Raw genomic sequence first — 17713 nt, 5'->3', positions numbered from 1 at the left:
GCATATTTCAACAAGCTACCACACATTTAACAGTTTTGCAATCATAAATTTATTCTCTTACAGTTCTGAATATCAGAAGTATGAAATCAATGTTGACAAGGCCATGCTCCCTCTAAAAGCTGTAGGGAAGAATCCTTCCTTGCCTTCTCCAGATTCTGGTGGCTCCTGGCATTTCTTGGTTTATGGCAGCATAACTCCAATCTCTGTCTCCATTTTTCTTGGCCCTCTTCCTTGTACATCCAGGATTACCTCACCTTGAGACCCTTAGTTATATCTGCAAAGATCATATTTTCAAATAAGGTTGCAGTCACAAGTATCAAGAGTTAGTGCTTGAACACATCTATTTGGGGAAACAATTTAACCAGCTATAAAGTGACAGCTGAATTAGGCAACTGACCATTACCTTATCAAAGTAGTGTATTGTAACCTATAAAATAAAAATATTTCAAAGATATACAGGCCCTAATTTTCTAGAGATTTGTGTCAAAATCATATGAAATATGGAAACATTCTTTTCAATATTAAGTAGCACAAATTAATAAAAACTGTAGTCCTTATTGTAAATAACTGTAAGAAGAAATAGATAACAATTACTTTATAGAAGTAATATTTTGTTCATGTCTCTATATCAAATGTATTAATTTCCACTTTATAAAATCCTTGAGAAGAGGGACGTATATGCAATTATAGAATGTGTCGCCTTTACTGTAGGACTATGGAATTTCTGGATGTCTAATAAATATTTGGTAATTGTCTTTATAAGGAAGTAAGCTATTATGTTTGAACATAACAATTCCCGTGGTTTGATTTATACTGATGGGGTCAAACTTAAAACTTCAATGACAATTAACATTCATTTTCAGGTATTTTATATTATCATTCAGTTCTCTAGTCCACAACCAACAGCAATAAGGATTCAGAGGAAAAAGGAGGACAGCCTAGATTGGGAGGATTGGCAGTATTTTGCTAGAAATTGCAGCACTTTCAGAATGAAAAACAATGGAGATTTGGAAACTTCTGATTCTGTCAACTGTCTTCAACTTCCCAAGTATGAATGTTTTTTAAAGTATTATCTTTGATTGCACTTAGGAGTTAATTTGAATAGACTAATGTACAGTAGTAACCTGCATGCAGGCTAGCTAAATTGGTAGAGACTTCCTCTACTGCCAATTTTCTTGAGGAAGATTTTTCTAAGACTATTCCTTAAGCTGAGTTTTAAACAATATTTAAAATTCCCGTAAGACTTTATAGAGTATCTCTTGCTTACAGTCTCACTTGTGCTTTAAAATTGATTTTCAGATTAGCTACCAAGTTATATATATTAATAGGATTTTTATTATGTCCTCAGGGAAATGTTTTACTATTTTTTCTGGGATACTCTCATATTGCTTGTATATAAAATATATGAAATGTTTGTGTTCAAGAATGAAGAATTCAAGCTATTACTGTTATAATGTCTGCTTTGTCAAAAATATGAATAGCTTTTCATGATTTCAAATTTCATCAACAGTTTTACTCCATATTCCTGTGGGAATGTCACCTTTAGCATCCTAACACCTGGACAAAATCAGCGTCCTGGATACAATAATTTCTATACTACCCCATCACTTCAAGAGTTCGTTAAGGCCACACAAGTACGACTTCATTTCCATGGACAGTACCATACAACTGAGACTGCTGTCAGCCCCAGACACAGATACTATGGGGTCAATGAAATCACCATCACTGGAAGGTAGTGTTCATGACCAAGGTTTTGAGTGTGCTTTTCATGATGAATCTTATTTCCAACAAATTTTTGTCATACTCATTTAAAAATACATTAGCCTTTTAGAGGAAACCAAATTCCAGTCTCCATGTATTGAAATTATTTCCTATTCTAAGATTTTGGGGGGAGATTTGTATGTCAGTCTTTGCCATACATAATATCACATTGTTAGGAAATCAATTTTCAAAAGCTGTTTGGTTTAGAAGTTGTGATACCCTGAATCCAACTTAGAAAAGAATTGCCAAATATTTTGCTTATTTTTTTCTGGAATATAATATTCAAGTATTCTTGAAATCAAAGAGAAGAAGCTAGATTTGAAGTTACAACTGTAGTACCAGCTAGTTTGTAAGTACTGAGCTTGATCTCCATAAGTTCACAGTTTTATGAGGAATATCTGTTTTCCTATAAAGGAATAAAGGAAAATTATAGGACACTCTAAGTAATTTATAAATATCTGGCTCTAGTAGAGAACAAAGTTAAACAAATGAATAGTTGGAAAACTACAAGATAGTGTACTCCCTAGCATGGAAATGCTGCATATATAAACTCTGCTTAAAATTGGTTTGTGCTAGGAGAAGGCAATGGCACCCCACTCCAGTACTCTTGCCTGGCAAATCCCATGGATGGAGGAGCCTGGTGGGCTGCCGTCCATGGGGTCGTGAAGAGTCGAACACGACTGAGCAACTTCATCTTCACGTTTCACTTTTCATGCATTGGAGAAGGAAATGGCAACCCACTCCAGTGTTCTTGCCTGGAGAATCCCAGGGATGGGGGAGCCTGGTGGGCTGCCGTCTGTGGGGTCACAAAGAGCCGGACACGACTGAAGCGACTTAGCAGCAGCAGCAGCAGAATGATATATCCTGTGAATGAAGCACATATTCAAAAGCAGACTGGAATATCAACATATAAATGTTATTTGTTAAGTTATAGCACAATGCAAAAATAGCTATTAAATTTTCACCATCTAATTTTGAGGAAAAAGATGAATTGAAATGTGTTAACTTTACTCTTCAGTTTATTCTGAACTTTGTATTCTCAATTGTGTTTTCAGTAGTTTCAGTAAATGTCTTTTCATGGCAGTTTGCCACATGGTTAATATTGGTACAAACAACTCAGAATGAGTTTGAAAATAAACTTCACAAACAGTATGGTTTGGATATTGATGAAAATCCTTACAATACTTCAGTGTTAATTTAAAACTGCTATGAATATTATCCATATGATTAAAGAGGAACTGAATTTTGTATTGGATAATAAACATTGCCTCTTGTTGTTAAATTCGTATAGTGGACACATATATGAATCTTTAAATATACTCACAATTGAGCTGGTATTTCTAAGGAGCTGTTTGATGCTCACGTCCACAGATGTCAGTGCTACGGTCATGCCAATCGCTGTGACACAACAAGCCAGCCCTACAGATGCCTCTGCTCTCAGGAAAGTTTCACTGAAGGACTTCATGTGAGTTCTCTGTTTATGCATGGGAATCTCAAAAACGTGGGTGGGATGTTGAATATAAATCCTTTAAACTTGACTTGGTCTAACTTCTCCTTATGAGTACAAGTAAATTGATATGAACTTAATTATTTCAGAAAACATTTTCATAGAGAAAAATGAAAGCTATGAATAAAGTTGAAAACTTTATTTAAAAATACTCTGTGGGAGAAATAACAACTAATACTAAACCCAGAGATTTTATTTTTCCTTTTTTTTCCTGTTTCATCAGCATTATCATATTCTATAAAACAACTTTTAAGGCATATAAATAGATGGAACTAAGAAAAGGATCAGATTGCTACACCTAAAGGGTACATTTGTGCAAAGGTATATAAAGAGATCTTTATGTGATTGCATCAATCAAGTTTAATTTATTGCTGATATCAGGAATTTTAATTAGTAGTTAATTTGAAAATCTATAGTAAAGTCACTTAGAAGTTACATTGCCTTAGTTTGTCTCTAATCATCAGGGTAAGTTTCATACCTGAAGTGGAAATTTAGCTTTATCTTTAGGAATAAGAAATAAATGAAAAAAAAATTAAGAGAAATTTGTTAGAAATAGATATTCAACATAAACATCAGTGATAGATGATATGAAAGAGGGTTACAGCAGCAGAAACAGGGTTACAGTGGAAATAAAAGTAAAGAGTATGGCATCTCCAATAAATGGTGTTTGAAGCAATTGGCTGCCAATTTGTAAGACAATAAAGTTGCCTACCTCATGACATGTACAAAAATCTAGGTGCTTAAAGAATTAAATGTAAAAACAACTGTAAATTTATGAAAATAAAGATTAGAACAATATTTCTAAATTTCAGGTGGGGTCTATATAAGCAAAACATATGAAATACAAAAGAAAGAAGCATATCATGAGTCATAAAAAAGTACTGACATTCTGTCATACAAGTATTCTTTATAAGTGAGGGCTTCTCTGGTGGCTCAGATGGTAAAGAATCCACCTGCAATGTGGGAGACCTGGGTTTGATCCTTGGGTTAGGAAGATCCCCTGAAGAAGGGCATGGCAGCCCACTCTAGTATTCTTGCCTAGAGAATCCCCATGGACAGAGGAGTCTGGTGGGCTGTAGTCCATGGGGTCACAAAGAGTCAGACACGACTAAGCGACTAAGCACAATAGTGATAAGTGATGGGGCTGATTGAAAATATTTAACAGATAAAGATTTGAGATCCCTCTAAAAAGGAAACACACACTATTCTACCTACAACTACAGATCACATTTCTGACACCAGATATATGGTTTTTTTCCTACACCAAGCAATTCAGTTTTCTATGGATACCAACTGGGTGTCCTACAATTTAATTCAGTTCTGACACTAATTGGAATTAGCACAGACCTCATGGGTTTGGAGCTTAATCCTAGAAGACATCACTCACTTTAGATGCCAACTGCAAGTAGTGAGTCCCCAGGTTAACTACAACTTCTGTCCGACTTAGCTACTAATTTGTAGCTAAGTTCCCCTAATGCACTCCTTGGGCTTGATAATTTGCTAGAAAAGCTCACAAAACTCAAGTAAATAGTCTACTTATTAGATAACCATTTATTATAAAAGGATGCAACTCAAGCAAGCTAGATGGAAGGGATGCAAAGAGAAGGTCAGGAGGAAGGGGAACAGTTTCCATGCCCTCTCTGAGCATGCCACCCTCTCAGCACCTCTATGTGTTTAGCAGTCTGCAGGCTCTCAGAGCCTTTTCAGATAGAATTTTTATGGATACTTCATTACACATGATTGATTTAATCATTGGCCATTGAACTTGACCTTGAGCCCTTCTCACTTCCCTGGAGATCTAGAGGTGACGTGGAAAGTTCCATCCCTTGGTTGTCTTTGCTGGCACCAGCCCTTATCGTTAAGGTGTTTCCAAAAATCATCTTGTTAAAATAAACTCATGTGGATAGGGACTTGTTATGAATATAAAAAGATATTTTTTTACATTTTTGTTCTGGAACTATTTTAGGAACCGGGAATAGAAACCAAGTTTATAACAAAATATGCCCCTATAACTCTTACCAGTACGGAAATTACAAGAGTTTTAGGAGCTGTGTGCCAGAGACCAAAAATATGTATTTTATTATGTCACAATCTCTAATATACAAAGAAGAATGCTTAAAGAATACTAAGGAAAATAATTAATAATATTTGTTGTTTAGTCACTCAATCATGTCCAAATCTTTGCAACCCTATGGACTGCAGCACCCCAGGCTTCCCTGTCCTTCACTATCTCCCAGAGTGCTCAGACTCAAGTCTATTGAGTCAGTGATGCCATCTAAACATCTCTTCCTCTGCTGCCCTCTTGTCCTGCTCTCAGTCTTTCCCAGCATCAGGGTGTTTTCCAATAAGCTGATTCTTTTAAACAGGTAGCTAAAGTTTTGAAGCTTCAACTTCAGCATTAGTCCTTTGCCGGGTCCAGCCCCAGTGGATCCAGGGAATTCGAAGCGGGGATGGAGTCGGAGTCTGGGAAAGGACTATTTAATTAGAAATATAGAGATTACGAAAGAATAGTGTAGTAGGAACATTAGTGGAGAAAAGAGGCTGAATAACTTGGTTTACGCAGAAAACTAATAAAACCTCAAGACAAGAGGCTTGCACCATCTATGTTAGGCCACCGGTGCCCACTTGAGTAGTGGAGGGTGCCCTGCCTTGGGCTCCCTCTTGTGTGGATCTTAGAAGCCAGGGCAAGTAAGTAGACTTGGCGAGCTTCCGCACTCCAGATGGGAATTCAGCTGGAAAAGGGGAGAAAAGAATGATGTGTGGGAGCCCAGCATCGGTGCAAGACTCACAACTTTATTTTCAAAATCAGTTTATATACCCCAAGTTGTACATAAATAAATAATGGAATATGCAGAGTTATGCAGGGGCAGCAGTCCTGACCCTCACTGAGACCAGGCTTTCTTTTTGCATACCTTCCCGTATACAAAAGATCTCAAGTGGTTTACATTATCTTCTGGCGAAGAGGCCTGTTAACATTTTTATGGCTCTCTTCCTAGATAAATGTCTATCAACCAAAAAAACTCTTTTTCCCTAGAAGAGTTTTTTTCTTTACTCTGCATCACCCTCAAAGTACTAAATAAAGTTATATTCCTGTAGAACAAAGGTGCAATGGGTTATAACAAAGAAAGTACTTAACTCAAAGGTCTAATGTTGCTAATACCAGGTCTACTACCTGTTTTTTCTATATACCAACTATATCTAGAAATAAAAGATATGAAAATTTGGCAGCAAGATTGGCTCAACAAATGAAATCTTTAATCAGTCCTATTCTTATGATTTTGACTCCTTGGAAGCCCCTACTTTCCTAGGATGTTTTAAGCTTCCTGTGCCTCCTGCGGTCGGGAGGCTGCCAACAATCGCATGCGCAGCTGTAAGAGTCCAGCAGGCAGGCTAGAAAGCCATCAGAGGGGTTTTTGGATTGAAACACTCTTATTATGCCCAGGAGATTTATTATCTAAAAGCTCTAAATTAACTTTTTCCAGAAAAAGGTGTGTGGGGGGGGTACAGCCCCCTGTTTATATCAGAAGAGTAGATGGAAAGCATAACACAGTAAAGCAGGCAGACTCTGGTTTTGGGGGGTGGATGCTCAGGAAATTTCAGGGGAAACCTCTGAAGCCTGATCACACCCTTCGTTTTGTCAAGCTTCCTTCCTCATGACCTTTGCCACAGGCGGGATTCCTCACGCTGGCTCGCCGCCGTCCTTCCAGTGAATATTCAGGGTTGATTTCCATTAGGATTGACTGGTTTGATATCCTTGCTGTCGAAGGTAATAATATTAAGGGGCTAATATACTAACAAGCAATTCACAAAGAAGACAATTTTCAACAAATTCATCAAAGTTTACCAACTTCAGTTTTAATTAGGGAAGTACAGATTATAATAAAATTTTGTTTTTAGCCTATCAGATTAGCAACAAACTTCAAAATTGATGACATTTAGATTTGAGAGAATACGAATTTTTAATATAACATTGGTGGAACTCCCAACAGGTACAAAAATTTTGGAGGATTATGTGGCCATGCGGAGAAGGAAATGGCAACCCACTCCAGTGTTCTTGCCTGGAGAATCCCAGGGATGGGGGAGCCTCGTGGGCTGGCATCTACGGGGTCGCACAGAGTCAGACATGACTGAAGTGACTTAGCAGTAGCAGTAGCAGCAGTATGTGGCCATGTGTATATTAAATTAAGGGCTTCCCTGGTGGTTCAGGCAGTAAAGAATCTGCCTGCAGTGCAGGAGACCCAGGTTCAATCCCTGGGTAGAGAGAAGATCCCCTGTAGAAGGGAAGGGCTACCCACTCCAGTATTCTTGCCTAGGAAATCCCATGGACAGAAGAGTCTGGTGGGCCACAGTTCATGGGGTCACAAAGAGTCAGACATGACTGAGCAACTAACACATTCACACGTACTAAATTTAAGTTGTAAATACGATGGATTACTTTATGTAGTTATCATTCTAAAAAGGTGTTCTTCATTGACAAGAGTATGGAATGGTTATATTTGTATCTTTTGTTATATAAATACGAGATTCTACATTAGTGTATTTTAGCTTTTAAAATGGCAGCACTGTCTCTTGACTCTTATGTGACTTGCATGCTTTCCTGCCTTCTAGATCTTCCCCTGACTTGTGTTTTGTTAGTCACTTCACTTGTCTGTGTAGTTTGTTTTAGAATTTCATGGAATATCTTGTTTTAAAAACCATCTGTAAAGGATTTGACAAACTCCATTTTTGTCTTCTGATATTCTTAATCTAATTTGTTTTCGACCACAGCATTAGTGTGTATAATTCAATGGCAAGAATATTTTCTGAGATGCAACATTCCTCTGGCACATTTAGAATGTCTTGCTAATCTTGTGTTTCAACGTAGGGTCTTTGATTTGATTATAGCCACCTTTCTTTCTATGTGCTCAAACCAAAACTTCCACATTCTAATCCAGATGTCCATTTGAACCTATACTCCAGATCATGGATTTATATTGCTGATTTTAAATTTATACATTTAGTCTTTGCTACTAGTTAATCGATTTGAAAGAAAGAAATTTGAAAGATATTTTTCAGATATCTAACACTGGAGTCTTTGAGTGTGGTTGTATTAGTATATCATGAAAAAGTCTCTAAACATTGATTTTAATGTTTATATGGCTTACCATATTGTTATAGAAGGAAATTATTTGAATTAACTTCATTGATTCACTCTTTATTCAGCTATAATTGTTATTTAAATTTTGGGCAATTTGATTTGCTCCTGATATTAAAGTGACATTTATACTGTTTTTCTTGACTTCCTTGGTGGCTCAGATGGTAAAGCATCTGTCTACAATGTGGAAGACCCGGGTTCGATCCCTCGGTTGGGAAGATTCTCTGGAGAAGGAAATGGCAATCCACTCCAGGACTATTGCCTGGAAAATCCCATGGATACAGGAGCCTGGTAGGCTACAGTCCATGGGGCTGCAAAGAGTCAGACATGACTAAGCGACTTCACTATACTGTTTTTCTTAGTGTCATCTCCTTTGATCATTTAAAATAGACACTTTTTTTTTTTTTTTTGCAGTCAGTAATTTCTTTTATAACCTCACTCCTCCTCCCCAAGTCCACCAATAACTCAATTAAAAAATGCTCTGGGATGAATTGAGTAGGACACTTAGATCTGAATAGGTCTAGTAAATGAATACTGAGGACTGCCTATTACTTTTATTCGATACATTGTTTTTTGAGCTTCTCTTGCTTTATTTTGGCTAGTTAGTTCCTCTCCCCTTTTCTCATCCCCATCTCCCTTCCTCTTCATGCCCCATCCCATATTTTTCCTTTTTCTCTCTCTAAATGCTCAGAGTTCAGTGACTGATTCTTATGATTCTTGGGTGATTTCATGCTTCCTCTTAAAAATAGAGCCATTAAATAAGTCAAGGCTCATGATTGGTTTCAGAAGTCAAGTTGGGATTTTCAGACTTGGTCTCAGGTGGTGACTGTTGAATTATGAACTAGTAAAATAATTAACTATAATTTATGTTGAGAATATGCTTTAATGCTTCTTATTTAAACATTAAGTGCTCTTTTAAAACAAAAGTTTAAAAGTTGACTTTTATGTTATCTTCCTTCTTGTGGGATTTTGATAATTCATGAATTGTACCATAAATAGAAGAGCAACAAATATCATTCACTTCCTTCCCAAATGCAACTGAAGGGAAAAAGTTAATAAACTGTTAAGCTGAATGATTTCTTAGTCCTATGATATTTTCAATAGTGTATTGAAAATTAAAAATGATTTAGTAAGGTATTCATATCAGGACCTTTTCTTTTGTTATCATTCTAGATATTTTATTACATGTGGGACATATCTGAAAAATTTGCCCTACAATAATTTGAAAATATTCAAGTGTTTTTCACATTGTTCCACTTTTTAAATAACAAGTTTTAATATAAGCCATACATATCCTATTGGAAACAATGTTCTCTTTAAAGATCTGGACATAATCCAAAAGGAGTGTCTTCAATTTCATAGTATTATGCTAGCCATTAATAATATTACTCAATAAACAGGACTTTTGTGACTTATATTACAGCCATTTGGCAAACAGATGAAAACGTAAGCCTTGAGAATATGCCAGTTCTTGGCAATTGTCAGTCCTATGAGAAAGTGTTTTTAGCAGAAGTGAAAATGAATGAAATTGGGGGAATGGAATGGTGAAATTAGAAGTGTGTTCATATACATAGTCATTCTAGAGAGTTTTCTGTAAATATTCTTTGCTTGTAAAATTGATGTTGCAAACTGGTGGTCCTCAGGTGGGAACAGTGTTCAGTCTTTTAGTTTCTAAGAAGAGTTTTCACCTTCATTCCTTCCTTCCATCTTTTTATTACATCTCTGAGTTCTCTTAATTAGAAAGTAGTCCAACACTGCCCCTGTTCCCCATGGTAACAGCTGGCTAAGTCATGGTAGCAGTTACCCTCTCTAGAGCATTATCACTCTTCACTTGGCACTGTATTTACTACTATCCTTAGCCTTATATCTTGGTGACCTCATTCATGTTAACTATCTGGTCTTCAGACACTTTTAAGCTTGTAAACCCTAAAAAATAAAAAACTTAGTCTAATATTTGAGACTTATACTAGCAGTTAGAACACTTTATTGATTATTCTGGGTATAGTAAGATCAGCAGTCTATTTCATTGCTCCTATTTATTTTGTCCATTCATAAAGTTAAAAAAAAAAAAACCCAACAACTAACAAATAACCCAAAACAACTCAATATCTGTAACCAACGATACCGTTGATTCTAAGATGAACTTAAAGTCATACTTACTTTTTCTTAAACATTCTACTGCTTTTTGTGAAACTTAAAATACTTATCTCGAGGAGGCTCACTGATTCTCCTCAGTGCTGTTGGACTAGGAACGCTGACATATTTTGGTATGGTATTGGCAATTTTAAGACTTTAAACACAATATTATGCTTTGCGTATAATGTATTATGGTTACCATAAATAATAATGGCATATTTCATTAATAGAGAAAAATTTGGAGCATTTGTCACATTTCTTCCCTCCAAATGACTGAAGCAGTGAGTAATTAATTTACTGGTCCATTTTAGGATTAATCTATGGCAAACAAATCCCAGCAGACTAGATACTATTCAATGACTTTTGAGCAGAGTTGAATGTTTTAAAGTAGATTTCAGGATCAGGCTGAAAACCCTGATCAGGCTTCTAATGGATCGTATGATTGTTGATACTGTTTTAAACTGCTTAATGTTATTTGACTAATAACTGTCACTTATACATGTATTCAAAGAAGGCAATGGCACCCCACTGCAGTACTCTTGCCTGGAAAATCCCATGGACGACAGAGCCTGGTAGGCTGCAGGCCATGTGGCTGTGAAGAGTCGGACACGACTGAGTGACTTCACTTTCTGTAGGAGATTTCTGGAGGTTACGAGTGAAATGACATAAAACAAGACACATATACAAGAGACAGACACACTCTGGCCAGAGGGAAAATAATAACTGCACAAGCAAGCAAGCTCGCGGTTTATTTTTATATAGCCCCCCTGGGCAGAATTCCAGACTGTATGACCAAACTTGTTCAGTACAGCGCATGTGCATAAATGTTATCGTACAGCAAAACGGAGTGAAATTCTGACCTACTGCAAAGTCTGTCCAGAGCCCTTATCACAAGAAGGGAATGTTCCCTTATTAGCAAGGGACCGTTAATCTCAAGGCTGTGTCCGTCTCCTTGGCAGAACATCCTGTTTGCAAGCAGCACATCTCCACTTTCCCTATTGTGGCTGCATTAACCCTTCAACTTTCACTTTTCACTTTCATACGTTGGAGAAGGAAATGGCAACCCACTCCAGTATTCTTGCCTGGAGAATCCCAGGGACAGGGGAGCCTGGTGGGCTGCCGTCTATGGGGTTGCACAGAGTCGGACATGACTGAAGCGACTTAGCAGCCCCAGCAGCATACATGTATTTTTAATTTTAAAATAATTTTTTGAGATAATTATAAATTCATATACGGGTAAGTATTTGTCATTTTTAAGATGAATTCAAAGAGTAGTGTAAGGATTCATTCTATTGGGAAAAAACCTTGTGCATTCAAAAGACAGTTGTTTTTTTTTTTTTTTTTGCTTTTTGTCGTGTATGTGTGTGTGTGTTTGTGGGGAGAGTGCTAACTCTAGCAAGCAATTCCTGAAGTCAGGACATCAGCTTCAACATCTGGAGATAAAGCAGCATTGATTACAGTCTTTCCTTAAATCCTAATGTCAGCCTGAGTCCAGAGTGGGAGGGGTGAATGACTGTTGCCCCAGTGGCAGGTATTTTTACCAATTACTTTTCCTTTAATCTTCACAAAAGCAAAGTTTTTATGCTTTCCTGCTATCGATACCAAAGGCAGGCCTTTGTGGAATATGTTCCTAATAAAGAGTAGGAGATCAATGGTCAGAAAAAAAAGAAGTAATACAAATGTTTCTTGTCCTCTTTACCAAATTTGACGTATAGGAATATCTTGTTTTTCTTTATAGAGTGACTTTCTTGAAGTATGATTTGCATACAGTAGAATATACCCATTTAAAATGCAGAGTTTGAGTTTCGGCAAATGTATAGCCTTGTTGTAATAGCCACCCTGATCAAAATATAGAACCTTTTCCTCTCTGCAAGGTCTCTTTTGTGCTCCTTTGTAGTTGATATCTCCCCACCAACCCCGTTTGAAGAAACCACCATTTTGTCATTGTAGATTAATTTCATATCAAGGAGTTATTCAATAAATATTATTTTGGTACATAGACTTCTAAATCCCACCCCACTCCCAACTCCTTTTTACTTTTCAGATCATTTCCTAACTAGTCATATTATTAGCTTTATAGTAAAAAAGTACTTCTGGTCCACCTGCTCAGGAAGTCTATTATAAATTTCAAAAATATGTGTTAAGTTCACAGATGCAGAATGCAACCTAGGAATTGGAAACTTGTATATGGGACTAACTAGTATATGTCAGATAACATGGTGGGATAGCTACAATATAGCCATTAATTCCTTTCTCCTCCTATCTGGAACTTTACTTACCTGTTCTAAGAGTTTAAGTATTGACAGAATCTAGTTTTAAGAGAAGTGTTACCAGTTGAAACTTGCATCCTTAGAATTTTTCATTTTCTTTTAATAGCTGTGTTCACCTTTCAAGGGCTCTGGTCCAAGAATGATGCAATGATCAGTGCCTCTGCCAAGCACTGGCACTTTGTTGGCTGCTTAACTATTCTTTCATCATTTTGTGACATCATTATCTGCAAGGGTGGCCAAGCATTCATGGAGCAATTTATTAGTAACCGTGAATACTCCTTTATTCTTTGGCTCTGATTTGTGACCCTTTTATAACATTAATCTTGGATTTTATGAATTAACTAAGATCGAACTATCAGTATGCATTTTGTTAGTATTATAAATAGCAGAGCCAGCTTAAAACATTTTATATAATAACCCTTTCTACCATTCAACAATTTGAATGGTGCCATCGTCACACTCTACATTGATTTTTATGTAAATGAGTATTTCCTGTTATTTTAGAGAGTATGTTCCTTTATGGAACTAAAGTCCAGAAGTATGAGTCATCATGACTAACTTGTGTCATATTTTTATTATACATTGAACTTTACTACTTATGTTTTCTATTTGCTAACATAAATTTTTTTTTACTCTAAATGTATTTCATTTTATATTATAGTTTTGTAACACTAATGAATTCATTTTCATGTAACTAGCATTCAGGCAGTTTATATTATAGAATCTACATTAGATGTTCACTTCATGAGTCAAAGTCAAGAATTTCATTTCCTATCTGACACATGGACAATATTATTAATCTTTGAAAAACGCTTATTATTTCCCCAAGATAGGTATGTACATAAACACCTTGAAAATGTAAGTTTAAAACATGAAAAAGAGGTTAGGAGCAAGGGGATAGATTAAGACAGCTTTAGAGAATAGAGATGATGAGCATATAAAAATGAAGACATATGTTATTTAAAGGGATAAGGGTAAAGAATTGGCAAAAGTTAAGTAATGACATGATCCTTCTGAATCCTAAATAGACTATGAAAAATACACTGATAATATATAGTGATTCTGATGACTGCCAAAGACCAAGAGTAAATTTTAAAAAGTAGCCAGAGAAAAAGATAAATTATTTACCAATATGAATTTATAAGAAATTGAAACTTTGGATATCTCAATCCACAATAGAAGCCAAGAGACAGTGGAATAGTACCTCTGAAGTGCAAAGGCAAAGTAACCAACAAACCTAGAATTGTATTTATAGTTAAACTATCATTTAAACACAAAGGGGAAAAAGTACAATTTATGTCTGACAAAAGTTATCAACTTCACCACTGGTGTAGATTCACAAAGAAAATTTTTAAGGATATATTTTAAAAAGAAATATAATTATTTCAGGAAAAAGGCCTGATAGGCAAAAATGAACTGTGAGCAAGTAAACTAGCCAATATATATAAGCTAGGTTAATAATAATCTTGTTTAATAACAATATATTAAATAATAAATGTAAACTCAGTAATGATATTATATGTGGTAAAGTTTATAAAATAGTAAGATACTATTAAAATGGACATTAAAAATATAATTAAGGGGAAGGAAAATATCTTATTCCATACTCCTCTAGCCATCCTGCTGCATCTAACAGGTCAGATTGAAGGACTGTCACACACTCACTGAAAGACTGAGACCTAATTATTGGGCCATCAAACACTTCTCTGATCCCATATCTTACCACCACATTCACTAAAGGCCTTCTTTTCTGGAGCGTCTTCAATCCAATCTATCATTATGTTTTTTTTTTTTAAATTAGCATACTAAAAGGCAAAAATGCAGTTTAAAGACACAGAGCAAACATCAGATCCAGATTCAAATATAGTAGAAATGTTGGAATTACCAGATTGTGAATTTAAAGTAACTGTAATTAATATGCTACAGGTTCTAATGGGAAAATTATATGCAACAATAAATGGGTAATATAAGCAGAAAGATCTTAAAAAAAATGTTAGAAATCAAAAACCCTACAATAGAAATGAAGAATATCCTTGATGGATTCATTAGTAGATTGGGCAAGGCTGATGAAAGAATCTCTGAACTTGAGAATGTGTGAATAGAAACTTCCAAAACTAAAAAGCAAAGAGGAAGAAAGAGTTAAAAAAGGAAGAATATCCAAGAACTTTGAGATAATTACAAAAGATATAATCTATGCAAAATGGAAATATCAGAAAGAGAAAAAAGTGGAAAAGGAGAAATATTTGCAGTAATGATGATTGGGAATTTCTTACATTAAAGTCAGATGGCAACCCACAACTCTAGGAAGCCTGAAAATAGCAAGCAAAATAAAGTAAAAAAATTTACACCCTGATATTTCATAGTCAGGTCTCTCGCATTGCAGGCAGAGTCTTTACCGACTGAGCCACTAGGGAAGCCCCCATATCATAGTCAGACTACAGGAAATCAAAGATAAAGAAGAAAAGCATGAAAAAAAAAAACTACAAAGAAAAAAACCCATCTAACCTACAGGGGAACAAAGATAAGAATTACTTCTGACATCCCAGATACCAGTAAGCAAGAAAAATATTTCAAGTGTTGAGAGATACAACACATCAACCTAGAATTCTGTAACCTGAAAGATTAATCCTTGAAAGTTAGGGAGAAATGAAACAAAGTTGAGGGAGTTTGTCATCAGTAGACTTGTTTACAAGAAATGTTGAAAGTTCATTAGAGAGAAGGAAAGCTATATAAATCAGAAGCTTGGATCTATACAAATAAACGCGATGACTTACAGAAGAAAAAAGTGACAGTAAAATAAAAACATTAAAAAAACTTTAATTGATATAAAAGATAATAATTTGATAAAAATAATAGCATAATATGCTCATGTATTAGCAAATTAAATAGCAACAAGGAATTGAAGAGAGGACCCAGGAGTGCTATTTTAAGATATTTATCCTACCCATGAAGTGGTATGGTGTTATATGAAAGGGGACTTAGAAAAGTTGTAAATATTGTAAATTAGTTGTAAATGTATATTACAAGCTCTAAGGACATTGATTTTTTTTAAAAAGTAAAAAATAATTGACATGCTGAGAAAAGACAAAATGGAATCACATAAAATGTATAATCGACAACAAAAGCGGAAAGAGTGGAAGATAAAAATAGAATCAAAAGTGAAAGTAATAGAAAACAGTAACAGATACAATAGATATTACTCCAAATATGTCAATAATTACTTTAAACATTAATGGCCTAAATATCAATTAAAAGGGTTTGGCAGAGAAGATAAAAAACGTGACAAAACTATGTGTTGTCTTTAAGAGATCCATGTTAAATATAAAGACACATAAAGATTAAAAGAGTAAAGATTTATATGTTAACACTAATCAAAAAACTCTAGAGTAAACACTGAAATGTTAACTTTAGAGCACAGTTAAGAGAAAGGAAAATTATCAGTGATAAAATGGGGTATTACATCTGGTCCCGTCACTTCATGGGAAATAGATGTGGAAACAGTGTCAGACTATATTTTTGGGCTCCAAAATCACTGCAGATGGTGACTGCGGCCATGAAATTAAAAGACACTCCTTGGAAGAAAAGTTATGAACAACCTAGATAGTGTATTCAAAAGCAGAGACATTACTTTGCCGACTAAGGTCCGTCTAGTCAAGGCTATGGTTTTTCCTGTGGTCATGTATGGATGTGAGAGTTGGACTGTGAAGAAGGCTGCGCACTGAAGAATTGATGCTTTATAACTGTGGTGTTGGAGAAGACTCTTGAGAGTCCCTTGGACTAAAAGGAGATCCAACCAGTCCATTCTGAAGGAGATCAGCCCTGGGATTTCTTTGGAAGGAATGATGCTAACGCTGAAGCTCCAGTATTTTGGCCACCTCATGCGAAGTGTTGACTCATTGGAAAAGACTCTGATGCTGGGAGGGATTGGGGGCAGGAGGAGAAGGGGACGACCCAGGATGAGATGGCTGGATGGCATCATGGACTTGATGGATGTGAGTCTGAGTGAACTCCGGGAGATGGTGATGGACAGGGAGGCCTGGCGTACTGTGATTCATGGGGTCACAAAGCGTCGGACACGACTGAGCGCCTGAACTGAACTGAACATAATGGTAAAAGGGTCAGTTGTGAGGAGACATAACAATCCTTAATGTATATATGCCTAATAACAGAGCATCAAAATATGTAAGGTAAGAACTGATAGAACTGGTAAAAAGAAATAGATGAAGTCACTATCATAGTTAGAGACTTCAAAACCGCTCTGTCAGAAATGGACAGATCCAGTAGGCAGGAAATCAGGAAGTAAATAGTTGAATTCAACAATACTTTCAATCAACTGGACTTAAGTGAAAACCTGTAGATTACTTTAATCCAACAATTACAGCATACACGTTATTCTCAAACCCACATGAAACATTCACTAGATTAACCACATTCTGGGCCACAAAATTATACCTGAACAAACTTAAATCAGGCAACATGTGCTCTTAGGTCACTTGTTTCAAATTTGGGAGAGTATTTTACCCCATGAACTGTAGCCTGTAGTCTACTCTATCCATGGGATTTCTCCAGTCTAGATACTGGAGTGAGTTGCCATTTCCTTCTTTAGAGGATCTGCCCTGGCTCAGGGATTGAACCTAGGTCTCCTGCACTGCAGGCAGATTCTTTACCAACTAAGCCACCAGGGGAGCTCATAGTATATATTGGAGTACATATGGTCTTCCCTGATATCATCTGCCTGCAATGCAGGAAACCCTGGTTTGATTCCTGGATCTGGAAGATCCCCTGGAGAAGGGATAAGCTACCTACCCACTCCAGTATTCTTGGGCTTCTTTGATGGCTCAGGTGGTAAAGAATCTGCCTGCAATGTGGGAGACTTGGGTTTGACCCCTGAGTTGGGAAGATCCC

At 36.2% G+C, this 17713-nt stretch overlaps 1 protein-coding gene across 1 annotated transcript in view; it reads left to right on the top strand.

Moving 5' to 3' along the window:
• Positions 1-17713, top strand: part of USH2A (usherin) — a 983289-nt gene that overhangs the window by 143603 nt on the left and 821973 nt on the right. The window contains exons 8-10 of the mRNA XM_060396021.1: positions 864-1048; positions 1511-1732; positions 3133-3226. Coding sequence (XP_060252004.1) covers positions 864-1048; positions 1511-1732; positions 3133-3226 — 501 coding nt within the window. The remainder of the gene's footprint in view (positions 1-863; positions 1049-1510; positions 1733-3132; positions 3227-17713) is intronic.

This window comes from Ovis aries, chromosome 12, assembly GCF_016772045.2.
Source record: "Ovis aries strain OAR_USU_Benz2616 breed Rambouillet chromosome 12, ARS-UI_Ramb_v3.0, whole genome shotgun sequence".
NCBI classification, from domain to species: Eukaryota; Metazoa; Chordata; class Mammalia; order Artiodactyla; family Bovidae; genus Ovis; species Ovis aries.
Note: the sequence above shows the minus strand (reverse complement) of the source record. Positions and strands in the feature narration are given on the sequence as shown.